This window comes from Danio rerio, chromosome 22 (assembly GCF_049306965.1).
Source record: "Danio rerio strain Tuebingen ecotype United States chromosome 22, GRCz12tu, whole genome shotgun sequence".
Classification (NCBI taxonomy): Eukaryota; Metazoa; Chordata; class Actinopteri; order Cypriniformes; family Danionidae; genus Danio; species Danio rerio.
In genome coordinates, this window is record NC_133197.1 from 4,955,001 (window position 1) to 4,973,455 (window position 18,455).

An 18,455-nucleotide genomic window follows, 5' to 3' on the forward strand; every position below is an offset into this window, starting at 1 on the left:
AACTTTCACTTCAGATAAGAATCACATCACAATTAAAGCTAATGATGGAGCTTTTTAATCAACTATTAGAACAAATAAACACTGAATCTGTTGCTGAAAGAACTGTAATAAGAGAGATTAAGAACTCACCAACCAGACGACACAAACAGAGCAAAACTAACTTGAGAAACATTTTCTTCATCAGTTCACTGAAGAGCTCAAGATGGCAGCCCTGAAAATGTCTGAACATTCTCCAGCATGAACTGAGATATTTATCTGATTTAATATGAACCCTCCTACAACCTGTTTCCGTTTCTCTTAACAATCTTCTTTAACATCATAAAATGTGCTGATCTTACTTTTTCAGATGAATTCTGGCCTTATATGGAAACTAACAGCAGAAGAGAGAAACGCCTCATGAGTGTTGATCTGATATCTGCATCTGCTGCTGTTATTTAGTGTTGTGTCCGTGATATTTGACCCTGAACTCTTATTTGATTTTATGTTCACTGTATAGAACGGGTTTTTCTAACAGCCGAGTAGTTTAAATTCCAATGCAGAGCCATAATCTCCAATAGAGTAAAGACAGAAACAGCTTGTGAAGCGTCGAGCGCCGCCTGCTGGATGAACTGTGGAGAGACTCTTATATTTGTGCTTGTGGGAAAATATGTCCTTAAATAAAAAAATAACTGAAACCTTGTTTAGAGTAAACACTTACTGCAAATGTACAGGTTAAATATAGCGAATATAATCATTAAGTTAATATATTATTATCTAAACCCACTTGCTGTGAATGAATTATTGCCTTTTGATGCAAAAAGTTTTGTGAGCGTTTATACCACACTTCAAAACAGTCATGAAGAGTTTCAAGATAATATGTGCCTACCTTTAATAACAGCGTGTCTGTCTTTTGCTAATTAGCAATTAGCCGATAGCGTCCTGTTCTTCTCCAGGTTTCTTCAAGGTGGTGAGCGATGAATCTTGATGAAACTCTCAGCGCCCTCTGCTGGTAAAGATACTCATTACAGGACTGCTGTAACCTGCAACAAAGTGTACTAATTTGGGTTTTTACGGTGTGTGATCGCTCTGTAAAACGGGGAAATGTCCAGCTCGAGTTTTAACAATAATAATAATACTTTTATCAGTATAAAGAGAGCTTAAATGACAACGTAAACATTTATATATCAATGAAAGGATCTTGATAGGATGGACATCTGATCTGCACAATAATAACAAGACAGGGTAAAGTGTAATAAGAAGTGATCTGAAAGTCCTGTAAGTGTTAAAGTGGATAAATCAGTGAATCAGCCATCTTTTATCTCGACACACATTTAATAGCACTAATGCTCGAGTTGCAGTTTGATCTGAAATCTTTCAGGGTGGAAAGATCAGCAAATGAAAACATAAAGCCATTACAAATAAATGAAGATTATAAGTGAAATGACGTCATGATTTATGTTCGTGAATTTGTGCAGATCATGAAGATGAAGATTTCTGCTCTGCTCAACTGTTTTACTCATCCAGAGGGCGCTCGACACAATCAAATACAACATGAAGAGACTTTACATTTAGACAGAGAAAACTTTATTGATGAAGACAAGCAAATACATCTGACAAATGCACAGTGAAGTAAGATCTGTGTCTTATTTTAGAGAAATATAAACAATAAATCAAACTGAATCTGTAAAATAGTAACACTACAAAACAAACATGAAAAATTCAATCATATATAAAATGTTCATTAGTAAAGCCTGTTGTACTGAGCTAAATGAAAGCAAAGCTTTGTATTTGAAGTCTGCTGCTGTATTTATGTCAAACCCTCACATGAGCTGCATCAGAACCATCAGGTTCATCTAAAATCTTCAAAATAAATGAAGCTGAAATGACTGAAAGCAGTTCTCTGACATCATCATTCAGGTTTGTGATGCGTGAATATGTGCTTGATCTTGTTCAGCTCTTCTGGATCTGATGTCATAAAGCACAATAATGACAGTAGCCACGCCCACCAGAACAGAGAGGACCAATCGGATCGCAGCTTCAGTAGGACCACAGCAGTGAACAGAGCCTGAGGAACAAACACATTAAACTGAGCTCAGATCAGTCAATAAAGCTTCATATCAGCACTGCCATCCACTAATATCAGCTCTGCTGTACCTGAACATGTGGGGCAGAGTTGACTGATGTCAAGATGTTGAGTCTGGTTGCTGATGGTGTTGTTGATCACACAGCTGTAGGTGTTTTTCTCCTGATATTCCACCTCCAGAGGTAGAGAGAGACTGATGCTGAGATCAGACACACTGATGCTGGACAATAAACTGTTTCCTTTGTACCAGGAGAGACTCACAGCGCTCACATTCACCACTGAACACAGCACTGAACAATACTGCACTGATGAAGATGAGGATGAAGGACATTGAGAAGAGTTGAGGATGAGGACAGGAACAGGCAGAGCTGAAAACACCAGAGAATAAAGAGAAATGAGGAGAAATCAAGAGACTGGAGTAGACAAGACCCATCCACAGTAGAGCATTGAACAACATCTAATCTAGAGTCTGAACAGCATTTGAGTTTAATCTGGATTTAAAGATGAAACAAGAAAACAACATTTCAATGATCATCAGACATTAGTGTAGATCTGTTTCTGAATAAATAAAACCTGTGAAACCAATATTAAACTCACCAACAGTGAGAATGAAACTCCTTATTCTCTCATTGTTGAACCAAAGTTTATAATCTCCAGCATGTTCAGTTCTGGTGTCTGTGATGGTCAGAGATCCAGTTTTATTGTCCAGTTTCAGTCTGTCTCTGAATCTCTTAACAAGAACATCATCAAATACAGAGAATCTGGGTCGTTTATTGATTTCTGCTATTAAAGTGTCTTTATCTCCAAACATCCAATGAATCCGATCACTATTCTTCAGTTGAGTGAGATCAGAGTTTAGAGTGACTGAATCTCCCTCCATCACTGATATTTCTTCTGCATCAATAAACACAGAAACAGGGTTTTTGTCAGATTAAGATCATTAAAGCTCTATTGTTGTGTCTGAAAATTTATTTTAATATCATAAAACAACAGAAAATAAACAAAAACAGCAAAGAACTTTGTGGATTAAAACTACAGCTGGTGATTAAAAGAGGAAACCAGATGAAGCCCATTTATAACTCACTATAGACAATGAGACGGAAATAAACAGTAATATAGTTGGTCTGTAGTTCATAATAATCAGCATCTCTAGTTCTGGTGTCTGTGATGGTCAGAGATCCAGTTTCATTGTCCAGTTTCAGTCTGTCTCTGAATCTCCCATCAAGAACATCATCAAATACAGAGAAACTGTTTGCCGTTACATTGATTTCTGCTATTAAAGTGTCTTTAATCCTCCACTGAATCTGATCATCATTCCTCATTTTAGTAACACCAGAGCTCAGAGTGACCGAATTTCCTATTTTCACAGACACTTGTTTTCTATTTCCTGTATCACCAAACACATGAAGAAGAAACAGAAACAGATCATGATTAACAGACACAGATTAAGACGGTCGTTTGATGGTTTACAAAAGTAAATTTACATTTGAAATTAATATAATAAACCAACAAAAACAAAAGCAGGTTTGGGTTAAAAACTGTGTCTTTGTGCTGATTAAAATATAAATCAGATCAAACTAATATTTAACTCACCCAAAACTCTCAGTTTAACAGTGTTGATTTCAGTGTTGATCTGTACTTTATAATCTCCAGCATTTTCAGTTATGATGTCTGTGATGGTCAGAGATCCAGTTTTATTGTCCAGTTTCAGTCTGTCTCTGAATCTCCCATCAAGAACATCATCAAATACAGAGAAACTGTTGGTCTGTTTAGTGATTTCTGCTATTAAAGTGTCTCCATATCCAAACCTCCACTGAATCTGATCATCATACTTCAGTTCAGAGACACCAGAGCTCAGAGTGACTGAATCTTCCTCCTCCACTTCTATTTCATCTTCATCATCAAACACACAATGAGAACAAATATCAACATTCACATAGTAAGACTTAAACTGAAAGCTGTGATCATTTATTGTTCATATTGTGATGCAGTTCCTAGAGAGACAGAATATTAAAAGACAAAACAGTGGGTGTGGCTTGTTTTCTTCTACTGCGAGCTGATTGGATATAGTAAAGTAGGCATTTCAGTCAGAAAGATGGAGAAAAGGGTTTGGGGAGAGTTATCACGACCTAACAGACTCCTCCTGCTCACCATTACAGTTTGTTGTCAAAACTGACAGCTGAAGGGGCGTGGTTAAGCATGTTAGCCACGCCCAATACCTCAGACAGACCTAATCTAGAATTTAACTGAAAAAAAAAACAGGAAGTGCATTCTCAGATTTCAGTTGAAGATTAGAAGGCCAGACTATTCTTTTTATTATTGACATGCACTGAAGAATTGTTCACCACACAACTAGCAATGTGAGCGAACAAAATCAATATGGTTAGTTTTGATTTCATGGAGACTCTAAAATTAATATAATAAAACAAAAGAAGAGACTCACCAATGCATAATTAACATGGAATAATATTGTACTTAGTGATTAAAAAATAAAGCAGCTAAAACAAATCTTCAACTTACAAGAGACTACAAGACTGACAATCCTGATCATCTGGTTGGTCTGTAGTTCATAATATCCATCATCTTTAGTTCTGCTGTCTGTGATGATCAGAGATCCAGTTTTCTTGTCCAGTTTCAGTCTGTCTCTGAATCTCCCATCAAGAACATCATCAAATACAGAGAATCTGTTTGCCGTTACATTGATTTCTGCTATTAAAGTGTCTTCATTTCCAAACTTCCACTGAATCTGCTCATCATTCTTCAGTTCAGTGAGTTCAGAGCTCAGAGTGACTGAATGTCCTTCCAGCACTTGATAATAATAATCATCAAGTCCACCTGCAGAACAGAGTTTGTCAGATTAAAGTGTTAAATCACAGGATGTTGTCTTGGTAAAGTCGTCTCTAAAACACTTTTGATCATTCAGATGAGCAGTGAATATTATTCTGAAGGTAATGATGATGATGTTGTTCAGTTTTTGACCTTCATATTAATTTGATTGAATGTAATCTCTAATAACAGATCTTCAGTTATTTCTATATCAGTGAATCCACTTTCTTCATCATCTCAGGTCATTCAGAGTAAGAGAGGAGATTCCTCTGCTGTTCTTCAGGTCTGTGATAATGAGTTTGATTCAATACTGTGACTCTATTTGCTGTAGGAGTCTGTCAGGAACGCTGAAAACAAGCTTGTTTAATCCATTAAAATCTGCTCTAAGATTTTAGGTCGACCTCTAGAAAAGCTGTAAGACTCAGTCTATTAGAACAACCTGATGAGATCAGCTAATAATATTATGTCTGATCCTGATCATGTTCTGCATAACGAGTTTGAATTATTAGCATTGAAGCAGAGGTGTAGAGTTCCCAGATTTAACAGGAAAGAGCAAAAACACTCTTCTGTTCATCAAGCAAGCTGATAGTTCAATCAAAAGCTATATATTAAAAAAACCAAACTGATAACGTTAGCGACTGGATGTGGACGTGTTGAGTCACGTGACAAAGTTGCAAATCCTTTAACTTCATGCAAATGAAGAGCCTGTAGATCCTGGTTAATGGTTGCCAGTCTGCTTGATTATGGTTACTACTGGGCCGCTTTAGTGTATTCTGTGACAGATGTGACCTTTACATCAAGAGTTACCAAAATCTACATGAGGAGGTTTATAATTAGCAGAAATACAGATATTACAGAAGAACACATAAGCTGATCAGTGTACAGTGTAAGGTTCAATGTTTTCCATCATCAGATGTGATCGTTACTGTTGGAGGAAGGGCCGGGGGAAACCCTCTCCAATAATGAAATAAATAAAAAGAGTTTGATCTGTAAAACCTGTATAATATTACCAATTATCTGTCAATCCCAAATACAGCATCTTTAAGCCAGGCTCACACTGTAATAAGAGGGATTTGTAATGCTCATTTATGCACACGGGCTTCAAAACGCTCCAGTGTCCCTGTATCTGTAGTTACACACAGTAAACAGCGGTGAGTTCGGTGAACTGATGACCTTCATAGCCAATCACAGTCATTTCTGTTGAGCATGTGAACACAATGGCAAATCAGCTCTGTTTAAGAACGTGCTCAACAGCGCTCAAATGTTAAAAGGAAATGGACGTTATTAAATTTTCAGTATCGATTGGTACCGAATTCCAGTTTCGTGACGATCCTAATCACTGTACATTTTACATTCTTCTATGGCCCAATACGTACCTGCTATATCAGGGATGTCCAAACTCAATTCCTGGAGGGCCGCAGCCCTGCTCCAACACACTCACCTGTAGGTTTCAAACAAGCCTGAAGGACTCACTTAGTTTGATCAGGTGTGTTTAATTAGGGTTGGAACTAAACTGTGCAGGGCTGCGGCCCTCCAGGAAATGATTTTGACATCCCTGTGCTATGTGTATTGAAAGAATGCTGATATGATATATGAAACACATACAGTGGCTGGCAAATATATTGGGTGCATATGTTTGTAAATCAGACCTTGAAAGAGTCAGTGACCATGGCGTGATGAAACTGACTCTTAAAGGGAATGGGAGATGAGACTCTGGTTTAATGCACATCATGCTCAAAACACACGGATAAATCATTATGAGAATGAGGACAACACTTTTAGATTATGCACCAGCACATAGAGCCAGATCCCAGGAGTGAATTCGGACACACCCTTAGTGCTTCTGCATCATGAGCTGTAGACATCACGCTTAGATCAGTAAAATAGAGCCCATAATATATACTGCTATAGGAAGGATATAAAGATGGCTGACTATACACTGCTCATTCAGGGCTAAATCAATATTAACAGAAAAGATCATCAGCTTAAACAACAAAACTGACACAATATGTAGATTAATAATCAGATCTTTGTGCTGATTCAGAATAAAACTCTAATTTGCAGGAACTGAAGTTGATCTGAACATTACACACAGAAAACTTTCACTTCAGATAAGAATCACATCACAATTAAAGCTAATGATGGAGCTTTTTAATCAACTATTAGAACAAATAAACACTGAATCTGTTGCTGAAAGAACTGTAATAAGAGAGATTAAGAACTCACCAACCAGACGACACAAACAGAGCAAAACTAACTTGAGAAACATTTTCTTCATCAGTTCACTGAAGAGCTCAAGATGGCAGCCCTGAAAATGTCTGAACATTCTCCAGCATGAACTGAGATATTTATCTGATTTAATATGAACCCTCCTACAACCTGTTTCCGTTTCTCTTAACAATCTTCTTTAACATCATAAAATGTGCTGATCTTACTTTTTCAGATGAATTCTGGCCTTATATGGAAACTAACAGCAGAAGAGAGAAACGCCTCATGAGTGTTGATCTGATATCTGCATCTGCTGCTGTTATTTAGTGTTGTGTCCGTGATATTTGACCCTGAACTCTTATTTGATTTTATGTTCACTGTATAGAACGGGTTTTTCTAACAGCCGAGTAGTTTAAATTCCAATGCAGAGCCATAATCTCCAATAGAGTAAAGACAGAAACAGCTTGTGAAGCGTCGAGCGCCGCCTGCTGGATGAACTGTGGAAAGACTCTTATATTTGTGCTTGTGGGAAAATATGTCCTTAAATAAGAAAATAACTGAAACCTTGTTTAGAGTGCACACTTACTGCAAATGTACAGGTTAAATATAGCGAATATAATCATTAAGTTAATATATTATTATCTAAACCCACTTGCTGTGAATGAATTATTGACTTGTGATGCAAAAAGTTTTGTGAGCGTTTATACCACACTTCAAAATAGTCATGAGTTTCAAGATAATATGTGCCTACCTTTAATAACAGCGTGTCTGTCTTTTGCTAATTAGCAATTAGCCGATAGCGTCCTGTTCTTCTCCAGGTTTCTTCAAGGTGGTGAGCGATGAATCTTGATGAAAGTCTCAGCGCCCTCTGCTGGTGAAGATACTCACTACAGGACAGCTGTAACCTGCAACAAAGTGTACTAATTTGGGTTTTTACGGTGTGTGTGATCGCTCTGTAAAACGGGGAAATGTCCAGCTCGAGTTTTAACAATAATAATAATACTTTTATCAGTATAAAGAGAGCTTAAATGACAATGTGAATATTTATATGTCAATGAAAGGATCTTGATAGGATGGACATCTGATCTGCACAATAATAACAAGACAGGGTAAAGTGTAATAAGAAGTGATCTAAAAGTCCTGTAAGTGTTAAAGAGGATAAATCAGTGAATCAGCCATCTTTTATCTCAACACACATTTAATAGCACTAATGCTCGAGTTGCAGTTTGATCTGAAATCTTTCAGGGTGGAAAGATCAGCAAATGAAAACATAAAGCCATTACAAATAAATGAAGATTATAAGTGAAATGACGTCATGATTTATGTTTGTGAATTTGTGCAGATCATGAAGATGAAGATTTCTGCACTGCTCAACTGTTTTACTCCTCCAGAGGGCGCTCGACACAATCAAATACAACATGAAGAGACTTTACATTTAGCCAGAGAAAACTTTATTGATGAAGACAAGCAAATACATCTGACAAATGCACAGTGAAGTAAGATCTGTGTCTTATTTTAGAGAAATAAAAACAATAAATCAAACTGAATCTGTAAAATAGTAACACTACAAAACAAACATGAAAAATTAAATTATATATAAAATGTTCATTAGTAAAGCCTGTTGTACTGAACTAAATAAAAGCAAAGCTTTGTATTTTAAGTCTACTGCTGTATTTATGTCAAACCCTCACATGAGACATGTGACATCATCATTCAGGTCTATGATGCGTGAATATGTGCTTGATCTGGTTCAGCTCTTCTGGATCTGATGTCATAAAGCACAATAATGACAGTAGCCACGCCCACCAGAGCAGAGAGGACCAATCGGATCACAGCTTCAGTAGGACCACAGCAGTGAACAGAGCCTGAGGAACAAACACATCAAACTGAGCTCAGATCAGTCAATAAAGGAATCAAGAGACTGAGGTAATCTGGCTTTAAAAATGTAACAATAAAACAACATTTAAATGATCAGACATTAGTGTAGATCTGTTCCTGAATAAATATAATGTGTGAAACCAATATTAAACTCACCGACAGTAAGAATGAAACTCATTTTTCTCTCATATTTATACCATCGTTCATAAAGTCCAGAATGTTCAGTTGTGATGTCTGTGATGGTCAGAGATCCAGTTTTATTGTCCAGTTCCAGTCTGTCTCTGAATCTCCCATCAAGAACATCATCAAATACAGAGAATCTGTTGGTCTGTTTATTGATTTCTGCTATTAAAATGTTTTTATTTCCAAACTTCCACTCAATCTGATCATCATTCATCAGTTCAGTGAGATCAGAGTTTATAGTGACTGAATCTCCCTCCATCACTGATATTTCATCTTTATCAAACACACAAACAGAAACGGTTTTTGTCAGATTAAGATCATTACAAAGCTGTATTGTTGTTTATAAAAGCGGATTTGTCCTTTTACATAAAACAACAGAAAATACACAAAACAGCAAAGAAGTGTGTGAATTATAATGACACCTGCTGATTAAAAAAAGAAACAAAATGAAGAACATTTGTAACTCACCATAGACAGTGAGATGGAAAGTAATATCAATATAGTTGTTCTGTAGTTTATAATCTCCATTATGTTCACCAGTGATGTTTGTGATGGTCAGAGATCCAGTTTTATTGTCCAGTTTCAGTCTGTCTCTGAATCTCCCATCAAGAACATCATCAAATACAGAGAATCTGTTGGTCTGTTTATTGATTTCAGCTAATAAAGTGTCTCCATCTCCAAACCTCCACTGAATCTGATCATCATTCCTCAGTTTAGTAAAACCAGAGCTCAGAGTCACTGAATTTCCCATTTTCACAGACACTTCATTAAATCCTGTATTATTAAAAACACAGAGAAGAAACTTATGATTAAAATGTACAGACACAGATTAAGTTGGTCATTTTATGATTTAAAAGTAAATTAGAAATTAATGTCAAAAACAATAGGATACATGGATTAATAATTGTATGTTTGTGCTGATAAAGAGATGAAATAAATATTTAACTCACCCCAAACTGCAAGTTTAACAGTGTTGATTTCAGTGTTGATCTGTGCTTTATAAACTCCAGCTTGTTCAGTTCTGGTGTTTGTGATGGTCAGAGATCCAGTTTTCTTGTCCAGTTTCAGTCTGTTTCTGAATCTCCCATCAAGAACATCATCAAATACAGAGAATCTGTTGGTCTGTTTATTGATTTCTGCTATTAAAGTGTCTCCATCTCCAAACCTCCACTGAATCTGATCATCATTCTTCAGTTCAGAGACACCAGAGCTCAGAGTCACTGATTTTTCTTCCTGTACTGTTATTTTATCTTCATCATCAAACACACAAAGAGAACAAAATATCATCATTCACATACTAAGACTTTACAGTCTGAATGTTAAATTTCAGATGAATATAATAAAATAACAGAAGTGACACACCAATGCAACGTTGAATGCAGTGTTGTGCAAGTTACTTCCAAACTGTACTACATTACAGATTACTTATTACTGTTATTTAAATGTAATCCCTTACCTTACAACATTACTGTCTCAGAATTGTAATATGTTACATTACTCTTATATTACTTTTTAGTTACTTTCACCAAAATAACTACAGAATTAGAAATTAACATTATAAATGGTATAATGAGCTATATGTTCTATAATGAGCATTTTACATCCAGTAGAAAGTGATTTGATGTAGCAGAATGACTGTGACCTCTGCAGGCTACTATCAATATAGTATATAATTGGCAATGTGATGGCTCAAGACAATGCAAGAAAGGATTACAGCCAGAATTACAAATGATCTGTTAAAAGTATGGTAGAGGTAAAGTGATTATCTGGCAATATCTGTAAATGGCTTTCTATATTAAACACAACAGGCCGATATGTAAACTCCAATGCCATGACAAAATGCAGATTTTGTTTCTTTTCTTATTGTTGCCATTATTGTATTTACTTTACATTCAAGTGGTTTACAACACAAAACCGTCCTGCACAAAGTGAGCATGATGAACAGCTTTCTCAGTAAAATGTTTGTGCATCGATTTCCTGTTTGTGGACAAAACTGCTTGCGAGCTCTCATATACGCTGCCCGCACACAAATTCTCACGATCTCTCAAATATGCACTGCTCACGCACAAGTTTTCTTGCTCTCAGTACACTGCTTTCTCAGTGAGATTATATGCAAACTCACAATTCGTGTCTTGTGTTCCCTCTTCCTTTCAAGCTTTTTAATATGAATTATATTAGTTCACTATTTATTAACAATAACCAAAATACTAAAATAGACTTATAATTTTTAATCTAATAAACTATAACATTGTTGGCTGTATGTTATATGATGAGATATTTCAAATAAAAAAGCATTTAGACAAAAATAAAAACTAACGCAAGCAGAAATGTAACTAATAGAAACACTTGATGAGGTATTATAGCCTACTGTACTATTCACTCTTCAAATAAATCTCATATTCAATCACATTTTTTTATGGCAACTAAAATAAAGTGAACTAGTGTCTGTTGTCTTCCACATTGTTGATGAGATTGTGGAGGACATTTTCCCTGCCATCATCTTCATTTTGAGAAGAAGCTGTTCCACCGGGCCCCTGAACACACATATTGTGATTAAGTACTTAATTTACTCTGTTGTGGTAATACTATAGTTGCTATGGTAACACAACAAGTGTAATATAAACAAATGATCCAGTGCTGTAGTTTTTTTTTTACAATATGGGGTATATTGTACTACAATTCACCACACTTTACTGTAGTAAAACTACACTTTATATTTAATTTTATGAGTTAAAATTACTAAAACTATTCTTAATACGACAGTATGCTTAAGCATTCATTTTAAATACTAGCCTAAAACATAGGCAGTATACCTTACACTCAAAAACACTAGTATTTATTATAGAATTTATCTTAACCTGTAAGTAAATAGTGTAGCAATATATAAACCATATAAACATTATTGGGATAACAATTAAATAGGAGGATCTCTGGAGAGCAACAGCACGAAAGGAAGAACGAATGCACTGTCTTATGCCATTTTCATCTATTTTCCGCTACGCGTACTGCGAACCAGGCTGAGCCAATAGCCTCGGACCTTGAGCTCAGAAGCTGAAATCATTCCGCGTTCAAAGTAAAAAGGTCCCATAGCCAGAGGGAGATTAATGATAGCACGCGCATATATTCTCGAGCCACGAACAGGAAATAGAACTGCGGTATTTTTTATTTGTTAATGTCTTGCGGGCGAAAAGTGTGTTGTAACGCACGCGTTACTGAACATGTACCGAGTAAAATATTACTGAAAATGTATTAGTAATGCCTTACACTACTGCGTTACAGGAAAATGTAATACATTACTGTAATACATTACTTTTGTAACGCATTACTCCCAACACTGGTTGAATGTAGAAAATGAAACAGGCGGTGAAACAAATATTCAACTCACCACAAACTTTAAGAAGGACTCTCCTGCTCATCTGGTTTATTAGTAGCTCATAAATTTCCTCATCATTAGTTCTGGTGTCTGTGATGGTCAGAGATCCAGTTTTCTTGTCCAGTTTCAGTCTGTCTCTGAATCTCCCATCAAGAACATCATCAAATACAGAGAACCTGTTCTGTTTATCGATTTCTGTGATTAAAGTGTTTTTAAATCCAATCCACCACTGAATCTGCTCATCATTCTTCAGTTCAGTGAGTTCAGAACTCAGAGTGACTGATTTCCCCTTCAGCACTTGATAAAGATGATCATAAAATCCACCTGCAGAACAGAGTTTGTCAGATTAAAGCTTTAACACATGATGTTGGATAATATTGGACAGTAATATTTTGATGAAAATGGTGTTAGGTTTTTGACCATATTGATTTTCTTCTTTTTTTTTTCTAATTTTTTTTTGGGAGGGGGGGGGGGGGGGGGGGCGAGAAAGTTCACTCCTCTCCTTTCACCCCGAGCCCCCTTCCTGACCCTTAAGGCTGACTTATACTTCTGCATCAAGCGCACACATATGCTACGGCCTGTAAGTGCTGTTATTAAGCAGTTTTGCATAATCGCATATTTATTTTACATATTTGTTTCATATTTCATCCTTTAGTAATTTAAGGTCATAATATTTTGTATTAATTTAGCTGAGGTGTATTTATAAATGTAAATGTGTTGAAAGGTTTAAATGTGTTTTTATTTCATATGTTGTACTTTAAGACATTTATTATGGAAACATGTCACTTTGAGGAAATGACGTGTAATGTGAGTGACTTGTTTGGATCCCCGGATAGACTGACGATGATCAGACGCATGTCAGTGCTGTGTAAAGTTACATGTGTTTAAGAAGCATAAAGTTGCTGCTGTCATAAGTCAAAGGACAGTGAAGAAGACTTTATTAATCCAAGGACCCTCTTTTCATGACAAGAGACCAACGAAGTATTTGTTTTGCTTAATATTGTATTAGATAATCGTAGTTTGTATAATTTCTTATACGTTTGTACTGTGTTCATTTACTAATACAGTTCTCACAGCGTCACGGCAACAGCCGCAAAGCACATTATGGACGACCTTAAATAAACGCCCGTTCTGGAGAAACAACCTGTGTCTGTGTTGTTGTGAAGAGAGTTACACGGCCCGTATAGCCTTCTTCGTGGCGATGCTCAGGTGTCAGGGGGGGAAGGGGTGTGCTCGAACAGAAGAGCGGGGAGCGGGTATGAACATGGAAAAACAGGAGTGTTGGCAAGTATCTTGCACCTCTCAAGAAATGTAACTACACGTCGCAACGACATGTAGAGCAAGCTCTGTGATTGGTCGGCTTGGTAGCGCTGACAAGTGTGGGCAGGGATGAGAGCCGCGCGAGCCCGATGCAGCAAGTGTTTACAAGTGTCAAGTCCGGTGAAGGAGCTCCAGATGGAAACTGTTGTTTTGTGTTTACCTCATAATTAAATGTTGCACGTCTGCCGGTTCCTGCCTCAAAATGAGCGAGTTTGAGCCACTTGTACATTAAGGAAGCGTTCAGAAAAAGCAAAACACCAGCAATGAAATTCAACATAGAGGAACATAAACACCTCACTGCTTACTAGTGTTTCAGAAGTGTTAATGCAGAAAGACAGAAACAGCATCCAGAGCAGATCACTCACGTTTCCACACAAAATATCCAGGTTTTAATATGGTGTATCTTGCAGCTCTAGATTCATGGTTGGTATCACTTTAAATGTCTCTGTGTGATAAAATTGTCTCAATTTCACTGTAATTTTTCACTTGTATGTGTTGATTTGGTTTTTGGCTTTGATAAAATCTTTGCCAGATGCCCACTAGGTAGTAGGTAGTGCTGTCAACTCATAGCAAGAAGGTTCAAGCCTCGGCTGGGTCAGTTGGTATTACTGTGTTTAGTTTGCATGTTCTCCCTGCATTCGCACGGGTTTCCTCTGGGTGCTCCGGTTTCCCCCACAGTCCAAAGACATGCGGTACAGGTGAATTGGGTAGGCTAAATTGTCCGTAGTGTATGAGTGTGAATGAGTGTGTATGGATGTTTCCCAGAGATGGGTTGCGGCTGGAAGGGCATCCGCTGCGTAAAAACATGCCGGATAAGTTGGTAGTTCCGCTGTGGCGACTCCAGATTAATAAAGGGAATAAGCTGAAAAGAAAATGAACGAACGAATGAAGCTTCTGTTGTCTTGAGTTTACGGCTGTTTGTTCTGAGTTGAGTATTTAAGGGAATGGTGTGAGATGGGGTCATTGGGAACTTGTAGACAGGATGCCTCGTTGCAGTTTATGAGCCTATGACCAGGCCCGGATTGGCTAATCGGGTGGACCGGGAGAATTCCTGGTGGGCCGGTGTCCCTAGCTCCAGAATCTGTAGCTCTCAGCAGTCACACATTTTAAATGTGTTTATTTATTTACTTGACCACAGCCTTCTTATTCATCCTTTTACCGCAGCTCTGCTCTTTTTATCTACAGTATTTTCTCGCAGCCTCGTGAGCATCCTGCCTGCAGGTTAATGAGGATATAAGTGAGATGAGTCACCTCTCACTGTACAGCTGTTGTGGTCCAGTGGTTAGCATGTTAGGTTACGACGTCACTGATCCGGGTTTGATCCTCGTCTGAGTAATGTATTTATTTCATTTTTATTGTTAAGACATATAACACTGTAAGCTGAGAAAATATTATACACTTTTCCTTTTATGCTAATGAAGGACTACTGAGACATTCCAAGCATGGGATGGGTCCTCCTGGTGAGGCAGAGTTCCTCACAGCTCCGATACACATCTCTGCCATTTGCTTACAGTAACCATGTGCTCTTCACCATACACAAGTCATCTGCTTGTGTTCTTCCTTCAGATATCTTTGTCATGTTTGGTGTCATTTGACAGTTTATGACTTCAGTGTTGTAGTGATGAAATTAACAGAGACATTGATTAATTGTGTTTCAATCTACAATATATTTACTATTGTTGGGTCATGGCCTGAGGAGAGTATGTTAATGTACTTCTCCCCCACTTCATCTCTTCAACTTTGTTCTCACGTTCAGCTGGTTTTGGGGGTTGGTTTTCACTCATGTTTGACAATGCTTTGCTCAGGGTATAATAAGGAAAGGTACTTGTTGATCTGGGAGAATGGCTTTTACTCTACACCAGTGCGTAGCCTCATATGCTCAGCAGTGCATATGTTACAGCTAATTTCTTTATACAGTATCTTAGTTTATTTCATTCTAATGTCTGTATATTTGATCATGTAATTTAATAAACAACTTTGCCTGCTTTAAGACGTAGAGATTCTTTCTCTTTATCAATGATGATAACAACTTTAATGGAGTCAGATTAATTACAATGGAGTCAGATAAATAATGGATTTAAACACGCCATCCTTCAACTGCTTTCTGTTTCCGATTATTGGTTCAGAATAGCAGCTTAAGTTTCAAGCCTCACAATACTTATAGGGTTGTTGAACATTTGAAGCTCTAAAGCAGTTGTTTTCTTTAAAAAAACGTGATAGTGTAAATAGAAACTGATTGGAAATGACCTTATTTTAATATAGTCAGTCATGAACTGAGGTGGGCCGGTCTGAGGCTTGAAACTCCAGGGCTGAAAAGGAGTCCCACTCCGGCCCTGCCTATGACTGATATGATGCAACGTACTTTATACATTTATAACTCTTTTTTCTTTGAGTAATTAATGTTGTACATTTCTGAATTGGCTTTTTATTCTTTGATTCTGTGAATTGGCATGATGCACTTTAATCTGGAAAATAAAATGTTAAGTTTTGATTCATTCTGAATTCTCCTGAAATCTTTTATATCCAGTAGATTAAGTGGAGTCTGCACTACCGTTATGATGCGACATGATTAGACTTTCGATTCTCGAGACTCATTTGACTGTACGGAGCCGTTTTGGCACAACAGCATAAAGATGTCTTGAAGATCATCTAATGAAGATCATCTAATCGCTGATTTTAGCAAGTTGTATGGAAATGGCTAAACCAAATACTCTTTTAGTATGGGTGAGCTGTTGTCAACCAGACTAATTGGGTATTAGTTAACCCTGCACCAACTTCCTACTAACTTCTATGACTATAAAGATAATGTCTGTGAGAATGCACGCAAATCCCAGGTATAATGGCACTCCATTATCCAAGCTGGAAATATGATCCTTTTAAGTAACCAGTCTGATGCAACGAACTTATCCAAGTTGTTATATTCTTTTCTTGTGTTTATTTGTTCTTCAAAGCAGGAACAATCTTTTTCTTTATATAACGATTATATAACGGAAAACTGTTTCACTCCGTCTCTTCCTCTCTTTACAACAAGGATATGACGTGATCAGTCATCAATAAGCAAAGGCATAATTAAAGCATGCAGTAATAATTTAAACATTATTTTGATTGTAGACAGTATAAATGCAATAAACAAATAACAATAACTATACATAATATTTTACAATTTGCATAATAGATATGGCTCTAACACCAGGGCTCAACAACTTTGTGCAGCATTTGGTCCCTATAATGAATGCACAACTGATCATTATGGGATTGATATCTATCAAAACTCTAAATTGAGTCATGCATGATGAATGTAATCCGTTCTTACAATTAGAAATACAGTGTAAATTTGGCAGTCAGATAAAATTAGGGTCAGATTAAATTCGGAGCTGAAAAACAAATATAAATAAATTCTAATTAATAACAAAACATTTTTAGAAGCACTAGAGAAGGCTTACATGCATTTAACCTTTGACCAGGCTGTTAGTTTCATCATTGGGCTAATAGATGGACTTTCACAATTCAATTCACAGCGTAAATGAACAGAAAACACCATAAAACCCACAAAATATGCAAACCATTCATTAGTTAATGTTTTTTACAACGTAGTCAATGAGTACAGACCTAAATTCAAGCTTGAGCTCAGAGTTAAATCACCATTGGTTCATATTATTTGAGATTAATACGTTATTAATCTCTGATCTAATCAAACATTTATAATACAGCATCAGCAGCTGAAGCCAAACAAACACATGAGAAACTCACCAGCCAGACGACACAAACACAAACTGAAGAAAACTAATGGGAGAAACATTTTCATCATCGCTTGCGGAAAAGCTCACAGAAGAAACTCTTAAAATGTGTGAAGGCACTCGTGACTGAAGTGTGATATCTATCTGGTTGTGTGTGTACGTGTGCGTGTATAACCTCCTCTAAACCGCAGTTTCAGTTCACACCTCCGTCTACTTCATCATCAAAATTAGACAGTTATACTAATCTTATCTTTCAGATGAATTCTAGCCCTGTATATAAAAAAAAATAGTGTGAAATGTTGCACGAGTGTTGGACTGGATATCTGTGTGAACTGCTAATACAGCATTATAGCAAAACTATAGCACACAATTATTAAAATGACTAGATCTGAATAATGAATCTGAACTGTCAGCAGTCGAGTTTCCATTACTGTTTACACTGTTTATAAAATTGTGGATTTGTCATTGTACTGGGAAGGCATTGTACTGGTGGGGAAGGCATGATCGAACACCCAGAAAGGGGGGAGAGCAAGTGGAGACACCGGCGGCTGTTCAGTGGTCTAATCATAAATAATTATTAACACCTGTATTTTCTAGTGATTGGGCCGGAGAGACACCTTCATAAGGGGAGGAGAAGGAAAAGCCGGGAGAGAGGAGAGCCTGACCATTCACAGACTCGAACCACACGCGAGTGCCCAGCGCAAACACAGTGAAAAATAAAAAGTTTGTGCTTACCTGATATCGCCGACCCTGTCTTCTTCTTCCCACCCAATGAACTTTATTACAGTCATTAATCAAATATTTATATATATTTTCACATTTTTCATAGCTGTATATTTCCCACTATCATGTTTTTGTAAACCTCTGA

The 18,455-nt window shown here is 37.0% G+C and overlaps 2 protein-coding genes and 1 long non-coding RNA gene across 4 annotated transcripts in view; all 3 read right to left on the minus strand.

The window, feature by feature from the left end:
* Nucleotides 1-937, minus strand: part of LOC100332737 — an 8,223-nt gene extending 7,286 nt beyond the window's left edge. Inside the window, exon 1 of one of the 2 annotated variants that reach the window (XM_073937023.1) lies at nucleotides 866-937. Coding sequence is in view for 1 of the 2 variants with exons in the window: in XM_073937022.1 (XP_073793123.1) it covers nucleotides 130-229 (100 nt within the window). In the remaining variant the exon portion in view is untranslated. Of the gene's footprint in view, nucleotides 1-129; nucleotides 647-865 lie in introns of those variants that run through there. The other variant, XM_073937022.1, reaches the window with a different exon arrangement.
* A 603-nt stretch (nucleotides 938-1,540) lies between these two features.
* Nucleotides 1,541-4,897, minus strand: si:ch211-239m17.1 (the record flags this gene model as incomplete). The annotated part of the gene is given in 6 exon segments (NM_001423391.1): nucleotides 1,541-2,044; nucleotides 2,134-2,430; nucleotides 2,660-2,956; nucleotides 3,147-3,449; nucleotides 3,656-3,955; nucleotides 4,583-4,897. Coding segments are annotated over 6 exon segments (1,664 nt in total), but the record flags the coding sequence as incomplete, so codon positions are not given.
* Nucleotides 4,898-8,527: 3,630 nt separating this feature from the next.
* Nucleotides 8,528-17,733, minus strand: LOC100332811 (novel protein with Immunoglobulin V-set domains). Its single transcript, XR_012397642.1, has 6 exons — nucleotides 17,601-17,733; nucleotides 12,543-12,854; nucleotides 10,108-10,407; nucleotides 9,626-9,931; nucleotides 9,131-9,430; nucleotides 8,528-8,961 (listed from the first exon to the last, which is right to left on the minus strand). It is a non-coding gene; the product is annotated as a novel protein with Immunoglobulin V-set domains (long non-coding RNA).
* Between the last annotated feature and the right edge of the window lie 722 nt (nucleotides 17,734-18,455).